Source organism: Myiozetetes cayanensis, unplaced genomic scaffold (assembly GCF_022539395.1).
Source record: "Myiozetetes cayanensis isolate MyiCay16 unplaced genomic scaffold, myiCay2020 scf10, whole genome shotgun sequence".
NCBI classification, from domain to species: domain Eukaryota; kingdom Metazoa; phylum Chordata; class Aves; order Passeriformes; family Tyrannidae; genus Myiozetetes; species Myiozetetes cayanensis.
The window spans coordinates 12,528,668-12,551,641 of NW_026086605.1; the positions used below are offsets into that span (position 1 = coordinate 12,528,668).

Below are 22,974 nucleotides of genomic sequence, written 5' to 3' on the forward strand. Positions count from 1 at the left end.
GAGATCCTCCACCCAGATCTCTCTAAGGAAGAGCCTCTCATGCCACCTTCACTCTTCCCTAAGTCTCACTGTGCTACCCATCGTGTTTTGCTGTGCTGATGAAGTGGTAAGTACTCAGTCACCCATGCTGCTGCAGGATATCTAAATCAACTTTATTCACGATCACAGTTATCCAATTTTTCACAATGAGTTATTCTTCTCTTAGAACACAAAACATCTTAAAGTAAAGCAATGAAATGCAAATGACACAAGAACACAGAGGTACATGGGAACCTACACCAGTCAAACAAAACAAAAGATTAGGATTGTTGTTACTTTTACTGGTTTTGCTGGTTGTTTTTGGTGGTTTTTTTTTTTTTTTCCTCTCCCTGAAGAGAGCCTTGTTCTCCTTCCTACTTACAGCTGGAGGCAGCTGATATGGGAGCAGGACTTAACCCCAATTTTTGAGCTCAGATGCTGGGGGAGCTTTCAGCTTCTACTAACTCCTAGAGTTTGGTCCACAGTAAAACAAACACAGTTAATATATTAAAACACTCTCAATTCAAAAGGTGAAAAGGGAATTCACACCACTGCACTGGTACTCATGGATGGACTTCCTTGAAAAATAAAGTTTACCCCTTGGCTTGCCCTACACGGAGGGAAACTGGTCCCACTGGTGCGGTGAAGGCTCGGGAGGCTGCTTATTGCACATTTCCCCACATCCACTATTTAATCAACACCTTCTTGCCCCTTGGGTTCTTCCTTTCTGAAATCCTTGCACTGGAGTTTGTATAACTACTGAAACAGGTTTCCTGTGTGCACTGGTCACAGCTCTGTCCCCAGGCAAGCTGGAGGCTGGCTGCCTGCCTGCGGACCAGCCGTGCTCCTGGCATGGCTGCTCTGACTTCCCCCAGACTTGTGCCAACTGGCTCTCCTGCACGAGAGCCATGATGCTCTGGAGCTTTCGACAGCTGGTCCGGGGGACAGGGCTGGGTTGGGGCTGTACATCAGAGGTATGCAAAGAAATAAATCCCTGTAACCCAGAGTATCAGCGTTCAAGTTAGTGCTGCCCACTGGGCAGGCTGGGGGCAGCTGCAGACCCCCTGGTAAGCTGTAGTGATGGTGGCACCTTCAGAGAAAGGCTCTATAATATGCTCCTCAGCCAGTAGTCCCTTTTTTCATCTCCTCAAGAAGACAACGAGGATGTGTTTTCCAGGCAGTTTTAGGAGCAGCCTCTGCCAGTGGTCATTCACCCACCTCCTGCCATGTGGGACATGATGTCCCCTGCAGCAAACAACTGTGTAAGTTAGATGCTGTTAGCCCCCCACCACGCTCTTCCCCTCTGTCCCATCAATGGCCATATGCTGGTGTGCAAGGAAAAGCTCAGCTGGAAGGGTGCAACTCCATGGCCTTCCCTGGTCTGGCCAGATGGGCAACATGGTGGGACAAACTCTACTGCTGTGGTGCTCCAGCCCTGATCTCCCCTCAGGACCCAGACACAGTCTCTCCCTCCCCTGCAGCCCTGGAAGGCAGCAGGATGGGTCAGGAGGGGAGACAGGCAGCTCCTGATGCTGCCAAGCCACCCAGCTCCAGTGGGTCAGGCCCCACAGCCCTGGCAGAGCAGCAGCTCTTTACAAAGAAACCATGGGGGTTGCCATTCTCCCCACTGGGGGACAGGATGTTCCCATCTGAAGGAGGGAAGGGGATTTGTTTTAATAAACCAAAGCAAACCAAACCCCTCAAGTTTGGTTGTTTTTGTGGGTTTTTTCCATTCCTTTCTTCCTAACACGTAAGGACAGCCGTGTCCTGCCGGTGTGGCTGTGAAGGGCTGAGTACCACCTGGCTGGTTTTGTCTTAAAGCACAGTGATAAAGTTACCAGTAAAGGAAACCCACAGACATGTGGGTTTATACATTCTTCCGTGGTGAGGCTGGGGGTTTTCCTCACAAGTGCTGTCTGGATGGTAGTGGGAGAGAGGTGAGGGAGATATGTCTCCCTCTCCCAACAGGCCTGTGGGAAGAGAGATGCTGCTGAATCCCTTGTGCTGTGTGGAGACTGCACACAAATTGGTAGTGGTGGGGGTTGAGAGCCGCTCATCATGCAAGGGGATGGTGATAGGAGGTGGCTGGATGCTACTGGGAGGGAGCAAGGCTGTTGCCATTATTGGGTAGTCAAACCTACCCTGAATGCCTCTGTCAGGAAGGGGGGGGCAGCCCTCAAGGGGCTGCCATGGGGCTGCTCTTCTGTCTGTGGGCATTGCTTCATGGTAGGTTTTGCTGAGGTGGGTTTTGCTTCACAAATCTTGGGTTCTTTTCTGCACAGCCTTTCTGCTGTGAGTGTGCTCACTGCACCTCCCTCACTGGTTCAAAGCTTGCCTTGCTCCATCCTTCCTGAGGGGCCTCCTATGGTCAGGCTGGCTGTACACACAAACATGTTGCTTGTTTCTTCTCTTCTGCTGTCTCTGCACGTGGGGTGCCTCTAGAAGGAGATGTGTAGCACTGAACCTTTTACCACTTAGCTGTATTTGCTAAACAGTGGAGACTCCCCTCTGCTGTGCACGGTCTAGAAAAGGGATGATTGCACCAGCTGGCTTTTGTTGAGATAAAGTTGAAAATCCACAAGGGAGAGTAGTCCATCGCAACTTCCCTGACCCACTGGAGTTCAGCCCCAGGGCTTGATTGGAGGGTATATGAGCAGCACGTGAGCTTGTCTCATCGGTTGTCCATTGAAGAGGGGATCAGGGTGATGATGAGTGACAGTTTTTGAATCTCCTGGGTGATGAATAGAGACCAAGACCTGTGCTGTTTCATGGCCTCCTCTCGACCTGCCCAGTCCCCACCACAGCATCAGCTGTTACTCTAAGTGCTGCGGTATGTTTTGATGATATCTTTGATGGCCCGTCTGCAAATGGGGCAGCAAGCATTGGCCATCTTCTTCAGCTTCAGCCCACATGAATAGCAGAGACACATGTGTCCACAGGAGTAAATGACTGTGTCTACCATGTTCTCATAGCAGATGGTGCATTCATCTACCCAGGGCCCTGAGACGGATGAGAAAATCGGTGACTCAGGCAAGCTGCTTGGAGAGTTGGGAGCTGTGCCTGTAACACAAAAAAACAGGGTTACTCATGTTGCTTTCTGACATCCTGAGGTAATTTCTGCCCTGAAGCCAGCTGCAGAGAACCATGCCCTAGCAGAAATGGATGCTACAGGACTAGGGTTCCTTCCTGTGACCTACTGTCCCACTTCGCTGAGTTATCCTGGTTAATGCCAATGCTCAAGGCAGCAGAAAGGCAACATCTACTGGGGTCTGCTGCCCACGCAGAGCAAACCAAGAGACAGCTGTTCCTATGCAAGAAGGATTTGGTAAGCTATATATCCCACCATCAATGCCTTGGGATCATGCAGGTGCCTGGGAGTTTTAAAAGTGCTGCAGAACAGCCTATCCTTTTCTACTGCACGTGCATTTATCTAAATATCACTGTATTTCATCAGCATGTTAGAAATAGCAATACTACATTTTGCTGAAGAGGGTACTGAAGGTATGTGGAGAGAGAAGGCAGAGCTGTAGACAGACCCTTAGCTCCAGTCTAAGCTAGCAACGTGTCACTGCCACACAGCTCTCCAGAAGTTCTGCATCACAGGGCCGTGCACGTAGCAGAAAATCCGCTGCTTCCCTTGGGACCTTTCATGATGAAAAGGGTTGGAGAAATACTGCTGTCTAGGCATCTAAGCAGCTTCCACGTAAAACAGACTGAAAATAGCCTTTGCAGAGGCTCTCCCTTCCTCCCCAGGGGAGCTGACAGGATAATAATAATAATAGTCTGTTGATTATTGTGGTTTTAGAATCCTTCTGGGAGACAAATGTGAGATCGTGAAGGGAGGCAGTGGGGAGGCAAAGGACAGGCAGCAGGGGATCCCACCACACTTACCACTGATAGAGCTGCAGAGGGGGCCAGAGCCACATGTAGACAATAAGGGGCCAGAGACACCACTGCAGAGGACAGTGGGGGAATTGGGTGTTGATGTGGGCGAGCTTGGTGTGGACAATCCCAGCCGTTCTGCTAATATGGTGGAACCTGCACCGTGAGAAAAGAAACCTACAGTTATTTTTAAAAATTGAGACTGACAAGGCACTGGGGATATGTGGCAGGGGATGCAGCTCTCAGTGCTTGTCAGGATTAGTCTCATCAGCATGAGAATCCTTATATGCCTTTTTTAATGCTAGCAGCTGGTCCTGAACAAACTCCCACATCCACTGAAATTTGCTGGAGCTCCCTTAGCCATCATAACTCTTTGTTTCTACCCTTAAATGTGTCCCAAGCCATTTAGTGCAGTTATTTCCCGTGTGGTTTCCTGCTCATATGTGCCCTTAGCACTACAGCCAGCCATGGGTTTGCAGCAGTAGAGGACATAACCTGCAGAAGGGTGGGCAGGACTCCGGCACAACAAGTGTCAAAGCATCACCTTGTCAAAGCATTTTTTGCTAACCTAGTGCAAAACTGCATCATTCCAGGCTCCAAAAAATACGTACAGTCACTCAAGGACTTTCCAGAGACAAACATGAGGGTTTGGCAATCAGAAAACCTTAGCTATGCTCACTGCTCTGCTTCTTTGGTAGGGTGGCTTGTCAGAGGCAGGGATAAGTCACCAAAATGCATTTGGATCAGGGATGAAGGAGACTTCTCCCCCTATTCAGGAATGTTTTCTCCACTCCCTGCAGGTCTGGATGTGATGGCTCAAGAGTGCAGACCTCTTCAAGCCTCTCCTAGGTGTCCCCAGCTCCATTATCTTCTGCTCTCACTACCCACCATCATCTCCATGGTAGTATGCTGTCTGCCAGAAAAGCCAGCTCTATTCCACAGCCTGTCTGCACCCTCCCTCCATCTCAGCCTCTTTATTCTGTTGTTACAACAACAAATATCTTAAAGCCCCTTCCAGAAGGGAAAAATGTTGGGAATGCTTAAAACTTTACCTGCTGCAAAGAATTTGTAGGGGACTTTCATTGTTACTGACGCAGCCCGGTCTTCACTAAGCAAGTGATGAGAAAGCAGCAAACATGTGCATGAAACAAAGGATGGTTTCCTGGTGGTAAGAACTAGCTTGCCTATGGTTCTAAAGTTTCTAGTTCCCCAGCAGAGAAGACAACCAGAGTAAGTCCAAATCAGAACTAGAATGCTCAGACTTCTTCATGTTACCATATAAGGAGCCAGAGACACAGAGGTTTGGGATCCACAGTGTCCTCAATGAGTTGGAGGCTACTCTCCAGGGAAAACACAGCAGTGGGAGGTCAGGAAAACCCCATGCACCAGAAAGGTCCTTCAGTTCTTATTTGCAGGGAGGCTACTGAGGCAAGAAAGACCAACCCTGGGAAGCAGGGACTGCAAGTGCCATCTGTGGATTGTGCAAAACAGCAAAAGCACAGATTCTCCTGCCCTTTTCAGCAGAACAAGACTGAGCAGTTACAGTGGAGCACAGGGACTGAGAAGGGCTCATGTTTGACTCAAGTCTCTTCTGAGGACTATGTTTTAGAAAGGAAGCAATTAGACTTAGCCTTCAGTTCCTCAGTTTTACCCCTCTCCAAATAAAGGAGTGCTCTACTTCCAGGCAGAAGCTGAATTAAATTAGACTCCTAAAGGGCTTTGGAGCTCTCACACTTGAGATACTGTAGAGAGGTACCTCCTTTACTGGACAGATGGGAGCTGAGGCTGGAGTTTAGCTCAGTAAATATGCAAAGAGAATGATGCAGCCTCTAATGACAGCCACTAGCAATAGCCCTTCCCCTCCAGTCTGACAGATGACCTTAGCAGAAAACTCACCCTGTGGTAACACACACTGAAAACAGGCCCAGCAGGGGCACAGGGTTCAGCTAGTTCACTGCACACACAACAAATATGAACACTGAGCAGCTGAACAAGTTTTTCAAGCCTTCCCTCTCCTCCCTGCAGCCTGGAGATATTTCTTCCACTCGGCTGACACACAGCACATTGCATTTCTAACACCAACCTGGTCATTTCATTAAAGGCAAAATAAAGACTGTTAGGAGCACTTCTCTTCCTGGACTAATAGGAGAATTTGGAGGTGCCCCAAGTATCACAGAGTATGAGCTGATAAAGCATGCTGGCAGCAGGGCAAATGGCCTTTCCACAGTGCAAGGAGAGCTCATCAGTGTAGCAACCACAGTTTTCTCTGGTTGGAGCTAGTCTGAGTCCCAAAATGGCCTTGCCCAAGACCCGAGGGCCAGTAGACACCTTGCCAATTCTTTCTCCTAATACAAGGCACAGCTCTTGACTTTTCTCCAGCATAAGTATAGAGCTTTGTTTAAAACAATCTGAGTTCCCTACCAGACAAGACACATTTCTCCCTTGGTGACAGAATAATCAACATAAGACACGTTACTCACGCTGTTAATATATTGCTGGATGGTGTGCAGATACCATGACAAGGAGCGTGGAATGAGATCATGTGCAGAGTGGAATGAGTGTGGCCAGCCTGGCTTAACTAAAACCAGACACATGTGCTCAAGGCCAAACATGCTCATTGTGTGCACAGAGTTCCCACCAAGAACCAGCTTTCAAATCATAATTTTAAAAAACTAAATAATTCTAAATAAATCAATTTAAACATTCTTTCTCTCTCTAAATCTCCCAGATCAATTGTCTCTGCTGCTAACTTGTCTCATGCTTGATCTCAAACATGCTGAACACACTGGAATCACCTTTAAATAGATCTTGAATCAATTCCATTTGCTTTTTTTTTATCTTTACAAAGTCCATTATTAGCAAAGTCCAATGCAGACTCAAGCTTTCTCTGCCCTTCTGTCATCGCTCTGACAGAGGTGCAAATAAATTAACCTATATGTCCACCCACAAAAGGAAAGAGAGTATTTTATTTTCAGAAGAGAGTTTTACCATGGAATGTACAGACAACATCATGCCAGGAAAGGCTGCTAGTATGCTAAAGGTTTGTAGATCAAAATGGTCTTGCCAAACTGGAAATGGGATCAGAAGTAAATGGGATGGTATTCAGTGTGATCAAATGCAAAAAGCAGCACTTAAGCAGAGATAATCAGCGACCCAAATACAGGACAGGGAATTGGTCCATTCAATTAGAAATACAGCTGTCCTACAGAAAAAGGCCTGGGAATTGCTGAAGTCACCAGATGATCATAAATCAACAATACCATCCTGTTATGACAAGATTGGGCCAATCCAGGGTTATATGAGGCTGGTTAAGGACTGGAGCAGGAGCCTGGAGCCACTGTGGTATCTCTGCCCCTGGAAACACTCAAAACTGGAAGTTTTGGGACATAGTCTTGTGCTACCTTGGAAGTTAGCCCTGCTTTGAGCAGGAGGTTGGATTAGGTAATTCCCTGGGGTCCCTTCTGACCTAAAATGTTGTATGATTCTATGATTTTTAGATGGCAACATTTTTCTACTGCTAAAAGGAGTGAAGAAACAATCTGTTCTTCATGAATGTTCTATATAAGACGAGAAATGATGGGTTCACACTCCTAAAGTATTCAGGTTAGACATTATGTAGATAGCGAAGCACTCTAAAGCAATCAGACTTCCCAGAGAGACTATGGCATGTCCATCATTAGAGCTTTTTCAGGACAGAAAGGTGAAGTAGGCAGTCTCTTGGGATCCCATCCAGCATTTACAATTTTTATGAGTAGCTATCTGTATCCATAATTGCCTTTTTATAAAATGCCATAACTGTGACCAAAATACAGCAGCTGTGGCTGCTAGAGCTGCTTTTGATTCTCTGTGTCTATTGTGGCGAACAGGGTGGTTTTCCAGAACATTGCAATCCACTCTCCATGGTATCTATGACGCTGTCCCAGCTTTTATGCATCTCTCTTAATGGCAGCTGTCTGGGGAGAGCTGTACTGATGAAGGCTTCACAAGGGTAAGAAGACCAGTTGCAGTCAGTGCTCTCAAAAATACAGAGAATTTTCAATTAACTCCCCCCCTTAATTAATTCACAGAGGTATTATTTCTACATTTCTTTCTCAAAACAAAGTGATTATGTTGACCTGCTTATTCCTGTGTAGGCCCAAGAGAGAATTGGAAAACAACCCCAACAACAAAACCAGGTGGGAAGAACAATGTGCTGCCTGCATTCTCCTTGTGAATATGCTTAGGGACATTTGCTATGGTGCAAATAAATACCCAAGGCATCTCTGTGGCCTAGAGCAGGGAGTAGCTGCCACAAATCTGTTCTGCAGCTACTCCCAACCCATTGCTAGCAAGCAGTATATTAAAGCTCCCAGATTCAAACAACACAATATACAGCTGAGGTGGAGAGAAAAGTAATGCCAAAGAGCATGTTATTTTCTTATTACTATGGACTTTGGATCACTGAAGGTTGGAAAACTACCAGTTTAAGGTGTTCATAACACGTTTCTTAACCTGGCGTCTATTCCTGAGAGGGGTGATAGAGGGGCAGGGCCATTCCTGGGAGTCAGATAATAACAACAGAACAAGAACTTCATCAGATTATGAAAAGCATCCATCAGCCAGTGAAAGGTACACAGTAACTTCTTGGGATTTGACCCAGGAATTCCTCATTCTGTCCCAGTGTGGGGAGGAGTGTTCATGGTCTAAGGACACAAATGCAAGATGCAAACCATTTGACCAAATCTCTGTCTCCCTCTCTTATCCCTTTCTCCCTCATAATTAAATTCAACATTATACAGCCCCACTGCACTTTTTCAGATCTTAACCTAAAAGGCCTGCAAGCGCAGTGTCAGAGCACTGGGACTGTGCCTGTGGAAGTCTTGCAGAAATCAGGCTCCACAGGCTGAAAATGTCTGCGGCTTTGAAGTGGAAATGTAGTATTGCATAGTCTGAAGACTTGGCTTTCAAAGTAGAGAAGAAACAAATGAGCAATGCTCAGTGTTTGCTGGCTGCAAACAGGAAACCATATAATGATTCCTGTCCCTCTCCCCCCCCCCAATGTTTTCTGGCAGTGCCAAACACTAACTCAGGTGTTTCATTCACCGTCTATTTGCATTACTTGTCCTAGGCTCTTAATGACTATTTCAGAGGCACAATAAAAATAATGCATAACCCATTGATCTGCACTCCAGAGGTATTCTTTTTCTGCCCTTTGAACCCATCCCACTTAAACTTTGTTTTTCCTGGCTTACAGGATGTGGTCAGGAAATGTCCACTACTGTCCAACTCACAATTCACATAGCTTGACCATTTTCACCGAATTTTTTATGGGCTTTCTTTACCCATAACCATCATAACAGCTATATCAGGAACTTCCCTAAACTTTGTACCTAAAAGAAAAAATATGGGAGCCTCCTGCTATAGTTTCTAAGGAAGACGAAGCCTTATGCAACACAGTAACTTGCCCAATATGGTAAGTATCATGTGAAGCACATTTTCAGCCCCTTCGCTTTTGTAACACGCTGCATAAATAGGCCAGCTAATAAAGATCATGTAATTACCAAGAGTAATCACAGATTTCTGTGTTGTTCCATCTATCCTCAGGTCCCAAGACTTCCAGCACATGGTGGAAAAGATTAGTACAGCTGCTGAAGTCTGGCTGCAGCCATCAACTGGCACATTTAAGGAGGCTCAAGAGATCTGTGTACTTCTCATAGGTTTCAGTCTAGCAGGCACTGGGCACGTACATTTAGATGCCTTTCAGAACTCTCAACTTGATTTCCTTTTGTTAAGAGGCAGATTTTTTCAGTATGTCAGCTAAAATAATTACCCTATGTTAAAAACGGCTCAATATCCATTCTCATATTTAACACTCACAGTGTAACCGGACCATTGATTTTGTTATCCAAACAGGATCAAGGTTCTTTCAAAAAGCTGATACAATTGTGGGTGCTGAGCTCCTGTGAACATCTGCCTTAGGTCTGTCCCATAACACGTGAGCTCCTGCAGTGTGAGTGGGTTGTGACACTACTGAGACTGGGTATTGGAGCACCCATGTTCATTTCTGCACATTATCAGATTTTCTTGCTTCTGGCCAAGGCTGCAGGAGAGCTGTTCTGTCCCCCAGAGCCACCCAGGTCTTGCCCAACAGGGACTTTTGAATCCATCGTGCTAAAACAAAAGAACAAAGCACCTGTTTGCTGCCTGGATACATGGTAGTTAAAGATCAACGATAATGTTAGGGAGGGATGTAAGCATATCCATCACTTCTGAATGCCATAAAATATACGTATTTATACATCCATTTGTTATGTTCCCACGGCAATGGGAACAATACGGCACTGACCAGAAACCAGAACTTTCTTCCCGTTGGGCTCCCTGTTTTTTTGGCCAATCATGCTCTCAGAGCCCACCTTATGTGCTGCAGCTCATCTTTCCTCTCAGGTGACTGACATCAGTTGATGATCCAAGGGCTTTTTTTTTGCATTCAAGTATTTCCCAAAGGATTTAAAAGCTGTTCCTAATAGAACAATAATACCTCTGGTCCTTTACAAGCCCACGGAAACATAAGGGATTTTGCATTATGCTACAGAAATGTCCAGAACTAGGTCAAAAAGCAGCCTGGCAGATTTTGCATGCAAAACCATAAGGTCTGTGTTTGCAGATGGGGATCAGACAACCACTGTTTGAGGAAGTAAAAGTTAGATCCAAACCACATGGAGAACAACAGTTCAGACTTTCCTGAGGATCAGAAAAGGAGTGTACTTTATGGCTTTACTGGAGCCTTGCTGTCTGCTGTGTCCAGAAGGGCAGCAGGGCACCAGCACATCTATTACCCTCCTGCAGTCACAGGCACATTCCAGCTAAGCAGGGGAAACATGAAAGCTCCAGACACCACATACATTTTTGATTCAGCAGTTCTCACAGGCCAAACCCAATGTGCTGCCTGAAAGCAAAGAGCACACAGAAAATTTACTTTCTTGACCTGACAGGTGAAGTTCAGTGGTTTCTCAGCACTTATATCCTGCAAAATCCTGAGGGCATGGACACCATGCAATGAACGTCCAGCTGAACTGAAGTGAAAGAGTTATAGAGTTGGAGCTCTACCTCATAACCTGAGAAATACTAGACCAACAAAGCACCCAGGCAGGTGCTTCGTTCAAGAAGAGGTGAAAAAAGAAGCTTGGATTAAGTAGCTGAACCATGAAAAATGAGAATAGGAGCTTTCATCTTGTTTAAGAAAAACAAATCAAAAAGCCCTCTAAAAGATCACAGATGTTAATAACCAAAATGTTTCTGTTCTTAAATAGCACCTTTTCCAGATGCATGTCAAAAAAAAGCTATTTGGCTCAGAGTATTTGGGAGGTCACAGCAAGGATATGAGCAAAAGGAAAACTGCTGACTAACCCAGCACCTCCAAGCTCTGTGCTTCTCCAGGAGGGACATCTATAAATATGGTGGTAGATGCATACAGGAAGCAAATACTTTCACTTTTCTTGGCCAGCACTACTCTGCATTTCTATGGACACTGCTGGATGAAAAAGGATCTGACAAAGAAGCAAAGAAAGAGTTCACTCACAGTAGCCAGAATAACTAACTCATGCCAGTGTTATTTCACAGAATAGGCAGATTTTATCTGTCCTAACAGACAAGCTGCAATGCAAAGAGGCTGGTACATGATCCCATATCCTGTATATTTACTGTAGGTAGGCAAAGGTGTTATAAAGGAGACCCATACATCATTTACTATGAAAATGTCAGTACAGCCAGGGATAGTTGATTATACTAGTGATGATAATAGTTTCTGCAGAGAGTTTCTGGAGAGTCCCATGCACTGCTAGAGTCAAGCCCAGCAATTTTGGACACTGTATTGGTATTGTGCAGCTACTACAGCTTAACACCAGTGATGTGTTACTTCATTTAGAATGAAAGCTAAAACCATGCATGATAGGTGTGTTTATGATGAGGTATCAATTAACACAAGTGGACTGCCTTCCAAGAAGCACTGAATATTAACTCTCTTTCTTCTCCCTAGTCTCTAAAACCATAAAATACACTCTACCCTGCAGTGCATAGGAACTCCAGGCCATTAAATGCCACAGAACACAGACCTGTTTGATCCCAATCAGCTTAAATTAGGCCATTTTCCATACAAATCAAAACTCAAATCAACATAGAAGATAGAACTCTGGGGCACATCTAATTGAAAAGTCTGTTAAACGAAGGCATTCATTACGTGCATTTCTGTGCAACGCTGGGCATTTATCAAACTTCCCTTGTGCTGTGTTTAACTCAACAATTTCCACATCACTGGAATGAAGCAAGGTGGAGAAGGGTCAAGCTTCCAAATGGGTAATGTACTGGGCACCTTTGAGATGAAAGATGACGGTGTGTGACTTGCTACTGCAAAGAATTATCTTCTCTCAAGCAGGAAAAGCTTATAAATTCGGAGCTGAAGAACCAAGATCCTGGATTCTCCTTGCCTGTGTGAGATACTTTTCTACAAACTTACCTACTGTCTGTGCTACGGGCAGTGTGTACAACAACTGTACAGACCAATTACCGTTTACATATTTTGCATGCTCACTGTGGTAATTGTATGTGCAACAGAAGTATAGAACAGCACCAAGAAGGAAGTTTTTGGAAGGGACAGAGACACTGCCATGAGATGCTGAAGTCCTGGGACAGCCAGGGAGCTACCACAAGCTAAGAAACTTGTTTACACAGGAACAGACAAAAGGCTGGGAACAGAGGGTAAGATGGGAACATCTCCCAAAAAGTCCTACAGATTCTTAGAAGGATCAGGCCAGGCAAGTGCCACAGCAGAGACAAGAGAGAAGAGGAGAAGGTCTCCCTTGGAGATAAACTGGAGACAGTAATTGCAGGAAGTGTATCAGCAAGGTAAGTGAGGAAATTTGGGACACAGAGGAAAAGTCCTAGTAAGAAAAGAGAGGGCAGTCTCCAAGGCTCAGATATGGCCTGTGAATCACTAGTGTTCTTTGGTGAGCCACTGACCCACCTAGGATGGAGCTCAAGTCAAAGAAGACCAAAGGGGGGCAGCCTGATGAACTTCACAACAGTAATTCCCCCTGGTAAATCATTCGCTCTGTGACACCTAAGCAAAACATTACTCTGTTCGCCCATGAAACTTCAAGTCTTTCCAGCTGTTTTCTCGGGATAAGGGCTGCACATGGACAGCACTACCAGGGCTGCTAAGCTTGACCACCAGGAAGAGTCATAACGGGCACAGCTTTCCAGGGCACAGCTTTGCACAAGCCTGTCTGTACCTGCCTGTAATGGGACTGACTGCAGTTGGCATTCTTGCAGACTGGCACTGAGGCCACTTCAGATCGAATTTCACTGTTGACTTAAAGAGCCCTTTGCCAGCAACTTGTGTCCCAAAGTACTCTGTTGAACTAATTCCCAATTTGGTCCTTTGCCAACTGCTGTTGTCAGAAATCCCGAGGAACCAGGGATTCATATTTTTTCTGTCTGCAAGTCTCACATCAGATCTTCCTTCCTCGACCCCTCAGTTATGAGCACATTGACCAATTTCAAGAAAGTCTGAAAGGAGGGTACAAACCTCAGCAACAACTGGTTTCTAAATATTTTGTAATGGGCAGCGAAGTAGGAGCCCAACTCATCTGTCCATGGTAAAGGAGACAGGAGATGATAGCCCACACACTTTGTGTTTATCCAGCATGGATGTGAATATAGACTTACCCACACCAAATGCTGGCTCTGGGGTTGTTTTTTTTCAGGCCCAGTGCTGGCTCTTGGCCAACATTAGGAGACATCCAGAGAGCTACTATATTGTGCAGCTGTTCTGGTGGGGCTGGAGCTATTGAAGTGCGTGGAAAGAAAGGACACAGAGAAGTTGGCAACTCGGCTTCATTAGTGTGACTGTTGATGGAACATGTTATTTCATTGCTCAAAAGAAAACTTTAATATTACTGGAAAGAATGAAATTCACAAGGGAAACCACACAACAAAAAAAAAAAAAAAGGAGATGAAGGAAGATGGTTTACATGCTGGTGATTCACTCTGAGACAAAAGAAAATGAAAGAATATCCCCAAACATTTGGATCCCTAAACACTAAACATATAAACTTATTGCTGTGATAGCTCCTCCAGACATGAGTCATACATTTTAAAACCTTATGGGGTCAATCAATTTAATTTCATAAATGAATTACACCACCAAAACCTGACCAAAACCAGACCATTGAATCCAAACTGGCTCACTTCAACCTTTGAGAGATGTCGATAAAACTGTGTGTGAGCTGAAATGCTTACCAGCAAAAGCTGAGAGCAGTAAATCAAATTTAATAGGCTGGTTTTGTTGACTGCACAGGAATGATGCCTGAAAAAAAAACAACCCAAGCCTGAACTAATGAAATTCCTAAAGGATACACAAAGACTGTTTCATTTCAACATGCCTAATGATTTGAGTTTCTCTTTGGTTGTTTTTATGTGCATAATCCACAGAATTTCTAAATTAAGACCAGCACTTAACATATAAAATATTTAGAAGGGCTTTCCTGACAAAAAAGATCTACTGCCTCCCTCAATAGCTGGTTCCAATAGTTAATTACTCTCATTTATGTTTAATTTAAATTTGTGTCCCTTCATTTTCCAGAAGCTTGATATTTTTTTATGCTATTATCTGCTACATTAAACTGCACTCCTCTTTCATTTATCTTTCCTCCATGTGGTCAAGTTGCCTTTTAAACTCTTCTTTGCAACAAACTGACATTCTTCCACTACTCCACTTCCACTACAGATGACTGTGACCTCTCACTGTGCTATAGTGGGGCTTGGGTTTAATTAATTTATATTTTCTGGGATGGCATGAAAAAAAAAAGTGTTTTTAACCTCATCTTTATTTTCTGCTCTTCAATTTCTCCTACAGCAAATATATTGCCAGTATATGATGTCAAATTGATAAGATGAAAAGAGAAGTCAGAACTCTTTACTATCGAACTAACCCCATACTGCCCTTTCTCCTACAGAGTCCTGTAAAATCACCAGCCTGGGCAGAGATGCTCTCCCATGATATAGAGATTAGGAAATAAATGCTGTATCCCCAGCACTGTGGAATAAGTGTAGTCAGCAAATGTCAGCTTCTATTGCAAAGCCACAAGCCAGCAGAGACCTAAGCTTGCTCTTGCTCTGCATCAGGACCAAATAATTCATCTCCAGGCATGAAATACAGTATCCAGTGATCAATACCCTGACTCATCTTGTTCTCCAGTCAAAAATAAACCTTCTCTAGGTCCAAGAGTAGCTCTCCATCCTCCAAACAAAATTTAAAAGCTGGAGAAGAAGCAAACCCATCAACTTTATTTTCATTTTATAGTCAGCTGTAGTGCTGATGTCCACTTAACACTGCATAATGTTGCTTTGGTTAATGTCATAAAGGTGTGCCACAGAAATACAATGACTTCTGCTATTTAGTACAGGTTTTCTACAACTATGCCTTTTGCAGTATTTATGTGTCTCATTTCTTTCAAGGATATGGAACTTCACTTTTTCTATTACATCTAGAAAAAGACGACTATAAATTCTTCTGCTGTGATATAAAGCTCAAACTACAAAAGACATCTCACAAAATTACTCTTGTTTGCATTCTGAAGATGGAGCTTGTCATTAGAAAGATGAACATTTTTACATTCTTCTTACATTTTCTCGTATTATAATGACAGATATTATGGCAAGTACCATAATCTGTTCCACTGCAGTGCAAACAGTGCACATCACCTCCCTAATAACATTGCAAAAGCTAGAGATGGGAGTTCATTATTTTCTTTGCCTTCTGCCAGGATATTGCTGATCCATATAATTACTGCAGTTGCAGATGCATGCGGTGTTGGGACAGCATCTTTTCTCTGGGCAGTTGCACTGTACTGACCTTGTACTGATATTGGGACTGTACTGCTCCCAGAATTGTTATACTGGAAATATAGGTACGAAAAGCTCGAATTCATTTTTTAATACCTGTTAAAAATTACAGGCAATCTCCAATTTCAGAGCTTGCAACTTGGAGATAGCATCTTCCTGCCCAAGCTAACTGTACACCCAGCAGGGTCCCACCCTTTCCTTAAGAGAGGCAAAGTCAGAAAGTCCAGTTCTTTTCACTTACACCTCATTTAAGAACAACAGCCCATTTTCAGGTTCTCTTCCAGTGACTTAGGCCAGAAAAGTCTGTCATGTGGTCACAAATACAAACAGTGAGGAGTTTCATTTCATGCATCCAAATGTACACTTATCTAAAATGTGCGCTGGGAATGTACTGGTTTGGGCTGAACTTGTCATCAGACAGGGAGGACACACCCAGGGTGTGTGCAGCAGGAGGTCTGTGTTAGAGTCCCTGCTCTGTCGAATTCAGTGTGAGGACATGATTCTGTCCCTCTGGCAAGACACATCCTTGCTGCCCTGTTTCAGAACCCACTGAAAGCAGGCTGTTTGGTCTGTGCCAAACTGCCAGAATTAGTGATCTCATAGGAAAGGAAGCACTGGTCAGTGATTTAGTTTTGCCAGCAGCTCAATGGCCTAAGGATGATTTCCTTCTAACATACGCAGGAGCACTTAATCTCTGACATTATTGGGATCTGTTTGACTTCACCTACCAGTATCACAGTGACATGGTGGTGGAGAGCAGAACTAGCCGTGGGTTATGGTCAGTACCCACAACAACTGTAATCTGTCTGAATTAGCAGGGATTGAGTCTCAGACTCCTGGAGATAAATTGTGGTATTACATTCGTCATCTGTGAGCCTTTAACAGCCACAAAACACTCACAGCATAGGCCTATGGTCAACTTCAAGCAAATTATACAGGGCATTTCATACTGTAATTAAGGTGAACTGGACACTGCAAACAGATGTGTGTGTGTTCACCACAATTTATCTTCAAAGACTGTCTATAAATCCTATAAAAGGAGATGTCGGTTGGCTTTTGGGTTTGTTGTATTTTTTTTTTCACCTGTTAGATAGAAGGAGGATTTGAAGAAAGGATTTGAAGCAAAATGGAATAGAAGTATACTTTAAGATATATGAATACAACAGTATAAAAAGAAAGGAGTATTTTAAAATCATCCCCAGTTAGAGGGGTTCCAGGAATTACATCAATGTTCTCAGAAGCCATCATTCACTCTCCAACACTGACACCAGCAGAACCATGACATGGTACAAATTTATGGCCAAACACATCCTACACTTAGTCTAATACACACATATACACACACCACACACACACACAAAAGTAAATCTGACCCTGAGCAAATGCTATTGCAAAGCTTTTCCCTCCATACCTTTGAAACGTGACTTGCAGCATTTAAATGAAGTACTTCAGCTAACAGAGCTTAAAAACAGAGCAAAAATACCAAGAAGAAGAGGCCAGTTCTTCAGAGGTCATTAACCTTTATGAGCTACACTGCCTTAAACTGGGCTAGAGAAAACCCTTCTGTTGAGATGGTCAGTGCCAAGCTCTGTGCACAGCTGGGATCACGAGGCACAAGCTTTGCTAGCCAGTCTCTTGCATGCAAACCTGTAGAAAGGAGTCTTCTGGGCATCGGTCATGCCAGATAGCTAACACAAAGAAAAGGGCATCAGATCTCATTTTTCCTGCTGGCTAGGCCCTGTATTAGCTCAGCTCAAAGCACCTTGACCTTCCTGGCTTCTCTTAGATCAGTGGTGACTCATCAGTACTTTAATGGTGGTCTCTGAGGCTTAATTCATTATCTGAAAAGAGCTGTGAGACCATCACATGAAGGATGCTACAGAAGTGCAAAGAGGTTGTCTTGTAACTCTTACCCATATGCTATGTATGTGGCTTTTGTGCACTTATATATAAGACCAAAATTTGCACCTGATCCTAGAGCAGGGAGGGAGCCATTTATTCCCTCTCCTCCTCACCCATGATGCATCCCCCCCTTGCTTCCTTGTGCATGAGGTTTGGAAAAAGAAGGTCAAACATACCCAGCAATCGAATTTGCATGATTGCTCCGTGTAAAACGAAGAACATCCAGAGGGGCTGGGAACAGTCCGCACAGAGCTGTATGCCAATGCCGGCACCGTTGTGACTCAAGTGCAGCTCACCATCTGAATTCATCGTAAATCCCAGGATGTCTCCACTCTGGAGAGGCACCACCACTCGGCAGATGGCCCAGAACTCCTTTCGGTCAACCAGAGACTCGGGGTTATAGGGGAGGTCACTGGGGCGCAAGGTGCTGGGGTCGCAGGACGTCACCCCGTAGGAGAGCGTCCCTGTGCGCACAGCGTTGGACTTGTTGATTTTGACGAAAATGGTTTCATTGATCCGAAGGGGCCTGCTGGTGAAAACCAAAGTCCTCTCCTCCCGGGCGTGCTCCAGACGGGCCACAGTTTGGTCATCGAGGATTTTGACATGGGGTCCCCGGAGGTGGTGGAAGCGGAGGTCGCTTTCCAGCTGGGAGGGGAGGAGGTGGGAGTGCTGGGAGTTGAGGGAGTTCTGTGGGATAGGACACGTGGTGGCTGTCACGTGGAAGGTCTCCTCCTGCAGGTTGAGGTCACACAGGCTGACTGAGAGACGCGTGTCCTCTGTGTCCCGCCGCAGCGAGGGCCGGCGGATGGCAGTGAAGGAGCGGGGCCGCAGGCAGTCAGGAGGGATGATTTCACTGTCTGTGGGGAGAAAGAAGACAAGAAAGGGGTCACTTTCTGAGAAAATGAAAATGTCCAGGAGTTTGCGAATCACCATGGGTTTGACTGATATGCTTAAAAGGGAAAATCAGAGACCTGCTGCCATTAATAAGTTTTTCCCTTTGAAATATGGAAGCAGAGTATCATATGTATTTGCAATCAATTGCTGTTCTTTTACTTTCCCAACCAGCATCAACAGTTTCAGCTTCTGAGCAGGCAGACTTAAAATCGATGACAAGAACTGCCCAGGGGAATCTCTCCTTGGAGAGGAGAAGCAGAGGATAAATATTCGAAATACACCCTGAACATACCAATCAATATCTATACAGGCTCCAGGTTTTCATGCCCTCTTTATTGTCTACAGTAATTCTCACAGCCCTATGAAATAAATATCTAACTACACGCTGTTTTATTTAAAAGAAATTGCTATGTTCAGTTCTGAATTATTTATCTCCCTATGAAATTTAATTATTTTTTCTGAATATAATTAATCATTAGTGTTCTGGTGCTCACTGCAAAGCAGTACAGATATTTACAGTGTAGAATTTGGGAATATACAGATTTCTATAAGTAAAATAAAATTATTTATTATCTCCATGCCAAATAATTAAAAATCAAATCCATGTATCTATTACAAAGAAAGATGAAAAGACATTCAAATCTACCAATGGAAACAAAATTGTACCTTATCCTCTCTGTTACTCTCACCTGCTGCTTCAAAAACTAACCAATTTAATTCTTTTTCCAAGAGAAACATAATCACCTGTCTTTAATGGTGAAATTATTTATATTTAATACATCGTTAGATATGCTGTTACCGTAGAAATCTTAAAGAACAACATAATAAGAAAAAAAAGTTGTTAAAAAATTATAAAGTAAGGTGAGATAATGCAAAGATTTCTTCTTATGTCCAACTTTCTGAACTCTTGAGAAGACTATGGCATGAGGAGACTATTTACTGTGCAAAAATTGAGCATGTGGGTAACTCTCTGCAAATGTTGTAAGAAGTATAGACTGTGCCTCTGTGGGAGTCATGTCTGAAGGCTGTTGTGGCTTTGAGCCTGGGTCCAAACAGTATGAGTTGGGACCACCACATACAACACAAACCCCCCCAGGTGGCACAAAACAACACACCAGGCCCAAGTGCCACAAACACACCACAAGGTGGAACAACAGGAGGAGGCAGAGTCATTCCTAACACACGTGCTAGGCCCTCACAGTGGACATCTCTTCCAGCCATGTATCCTTGGGATTTTCTTTCACAACAACAAAAGAGCAGGACCTCAGGTATCTGAGGATTTTCCCAATTGGATTCACTCTCTCCCAGTACACCAGAGTAGTAGCTCTGTACTGGTATGCCAAGGAATAATGCCAGCTACTAACCAACAACTCCTGCAGTATCTGAGGTCTGACTAACAGCCTTTCCTGTCCTCCTCTTCTGGGAGCCCTGACAAGAGCACACCCACACACAGTTTGGCTTCAGTAGAGCTCTTTGCTTTGCTTAAACTGGATTATTCCAGGCTCCTCTTTAAATAAACTTCTATTACAAGGGAAGCACAGTCTCAAAATAAAAATGGGATTTGTTTCTCATATTTGATTTTCTGCATACTGATATTTCAGCTTCTCTTCCCAGAGGTTAATTAAAGGAGGAATAAATAAAATCAGAAATTACCCCAAGTAATCTAGAAGTGGGTCGCATTAATGCTTCGTAATATATGGGCTAGCATTTGCATTGCAAGTGCTCCTGCTGGATAGCATTAGACTTATTTTACCCTCCTTTGGCTGGAAACCTACACAGGAGAACAAATGAATACTGGCAGCTGATGACGATCCTTTTGTGAAGGTGAATGGGTAGAGACCTTTCTGAATAGGAACAGAAGGTCCTCTCTATTTTATTCCCTGTAACTATGCATGTGCAGCCTGGCTGACAACTGTGATGTGTGGGTAGCTTGCAGCCAGGGTTTTGAAACAGCTTGTTTTCCACCAGGATGCTTGCATTTCCCTTTGGCTGCTGGACAGAATATCTTTTTCCATCTGAAAAGAGGTTAAGAGAGATGGAGTTCTGCAGACAAGACACATGGCAGTGACAGCAAACCAGGGTTACATATCAAATTGTATTATTTAAATCCCCTGGTAGCTCAGATGCATGACCACCTAAGGAATAAGATGTCTCAAGCATATAGGATTGAATGTGAGAATTCTTAGTTCATTGATGTTTGCAAATACCCATGGAAGAAAGGATTGCAGTTTACTGGCTTCTGAAGTGTGTTTGTGAAAATTTAGAGAGATGAGTCTCTAAGAGATGCTGGCCTGTATCACAAAGTATCCAGCCAAAGGAAAAAAAAAAGTCCTATTGACTATAAATCACATCAAAAGTGGGATTCATCTTTTGGGGTGATAGGTATGTTGGAAGAGAAGTAGAATGCCATTTACCCAGAATAACTGATAACAGCCAAGGGCTATGAAACAACAATTCTGGTGAAATGTGGAACAAATGAGGTGACTTTGACCACTTTCTTTCAGCAGAAGATGCCCAGGAATGAGTTGTTTTCTTCCTCTAAAGCTTCAGTTGTCACTTTTTAAACCAAGTTATTCAGGCTGAATATAGACGAAGCTGTTCATGCTGGAGCAGCCCATAACACAGCCTTACTACTGCAGAACATTTACAAGTGATCTTTAAGACCTACAGAGGAGGGACTCCTCTGCTCAGGAACATTTATATTTGCAGAGACAAATCTGGAGCACACATCAAAAACATGGAATGACTTTATGTGACCAGACTGTAAGACACAAAATGGGTCCAACAGCCCACTACAGAGGATCACCCGGCTTCAGGCCAAAGAATTTAGAAACCATCCATCCCTTCTTATTAAATGTTTAAGGTTATAAAATTTCCTGTATGAGGCCGTCGGCAGTGTTTCTCCAGGAAAAGTCAATTGGTAAGAGACCTCCTCGGGTGAGAATAGATGGACTTGTGAGTGAAGACCACATCTGTCACCGAGCCACCAGAGCAAGCATTTAACCATGTGGTTGGGATGCCATCAGCAAGCTGGCCATGACCATGGCAGCTCAATGCAGGCTGGCTGCCCAGGTAGCTTTCCAGACAGGCTTTGCTGATCTCTGCATCAGTGCAGTTACGATGTTATTTCTGGATTTAGAGACTTCAAGTTTCCGGTAGCAGTACAGACAGAGCCAAAGTGGAAAAGATTTCTACTAAATATAGATTTTTCTGCTCCTTAGCTGGAGAATCTGAGACACTGAAATTAAAGGATGCCTGTCTCCACAAATACCTTTGTATCTTTTTCTAGCTTTGTTTAAGAAAGAAAAGGAGGAGTAAATAATTTATCTAAGTAGAAGTGAAGGGCATCTGAGCAGTTCAGCCATCTTCTGTTCTCTTTAGTGAGGCTTACCTGCAAAATTTAGATTTTCAGCAGGTGATTCCTTACACAGACAATTAACTTGAAGTATCTTTCTCAGACCAGAAGCTTCAAAGCTTTCAATTTCTCTGCTCAGAGGGCATGGAAGAGCATCCCACTTTGTGCAGGCTCAGTGAGACAGCAGTATCACTTCAAAAAAAGTATTTACAAGGACCTGATGAGCAGACAGATGCAGTTGTAATCACTGCACTCAGATCAGAAGTATTTCACTACCACCTTTCTTCTGAACCACTGCCAAACACTGTCTTCTTAAAATAATCTATTTCCTTAAGCTTGTTAATATGTAGACATACTTATTACAGAAATCAAATATATGCACATTGAATACAGCTACATGCCCATCCAAACACAAAAGCATTTCTAACCACCAGCATGCACAGATCATCTCAGCCCCACACCAGCCTGAAGGGGATATGTTGCTGTCAGACTGTCAAATCATCATTTCCTTCCTCTTTTTCTTTTTCAGTACTGTCTGTCACTGCCTAAAGGCCTGATTTTCCAAGGTCATGAGCAGCCAGTATTCATAAACCTGTAAAGGATCTGAGAAAGCAGAGCAAACTCAGCATGGCTACACATGCTGGAAACTCAGACAGTCCTCTGTTTAACCACAAGCTCTAGGGACACAGATCTCCTCTTGATCAGTTTCAATCCTACAGCCTCATATGAACTGTAATTCTTCAGAGTATGAGGTCTGCAACCAGTCTCCAGAAGGAGCTATGGAACACCCAGTATAAATAAACCAATCTTGAGACTTACTACTACAAAAAATAACTTCAAATTTGGGGAATCAGATGGAGAACCTAAGAACATATACAGTTTATAATGATCCTCCCTCTCAGAAGAAAGAAATGCTGAGAAGTCAAGGAACAATCTGGAGAGCATTTCTGTTCTCAGCTACTAAGCAAAGAGTAAAAAATTGTTAAGACCAGAACTTTGCTAGTATGCTGCCTCCCTTTCCCTTGCAAAGACTCATGGTTTTC

The 22,974-nt window shown here is 43.9% G+C and overlaps 1 protein-coding gene across 4 annotated transcripts in view; it reads right to left on the minus strand.

Annotated features, from left to right (window-relative positions):
- Positions 1–131: 131 nt before the first annotated feature.
- NEURL1 (neuralized E3 ubiquitin protein ligase 1) overlaps positions 132–22,974 on the minus strand; it is a 148,226-nt gene continuing 125,383 nt past the window's right edge. For all 4 annotated transcript variants that reach the window (XM_050338941.1, XM_050338957.1, XM_050338956.1 and 1 more), the window contains exons 4-6: positions 17,859–18,539; positions 3,910–4,056; positions 132–3,078 (exon numbers count right to left, since the gene is read on the minus strand). In XM_050338941.1, the coding sequence (XP_050194898.1) occupies positions 2,837–3,078; positions 3,910–4,056; positions 17,859–18,539 (1,070 nt within the window). In that variant the 3' untranslated portion in view covers positions 132–2,836. The remainder of the gene's footprint in view (positions 3,079–3,909; positions 4,057–17,858; positions 18,540–22,974) is intronic.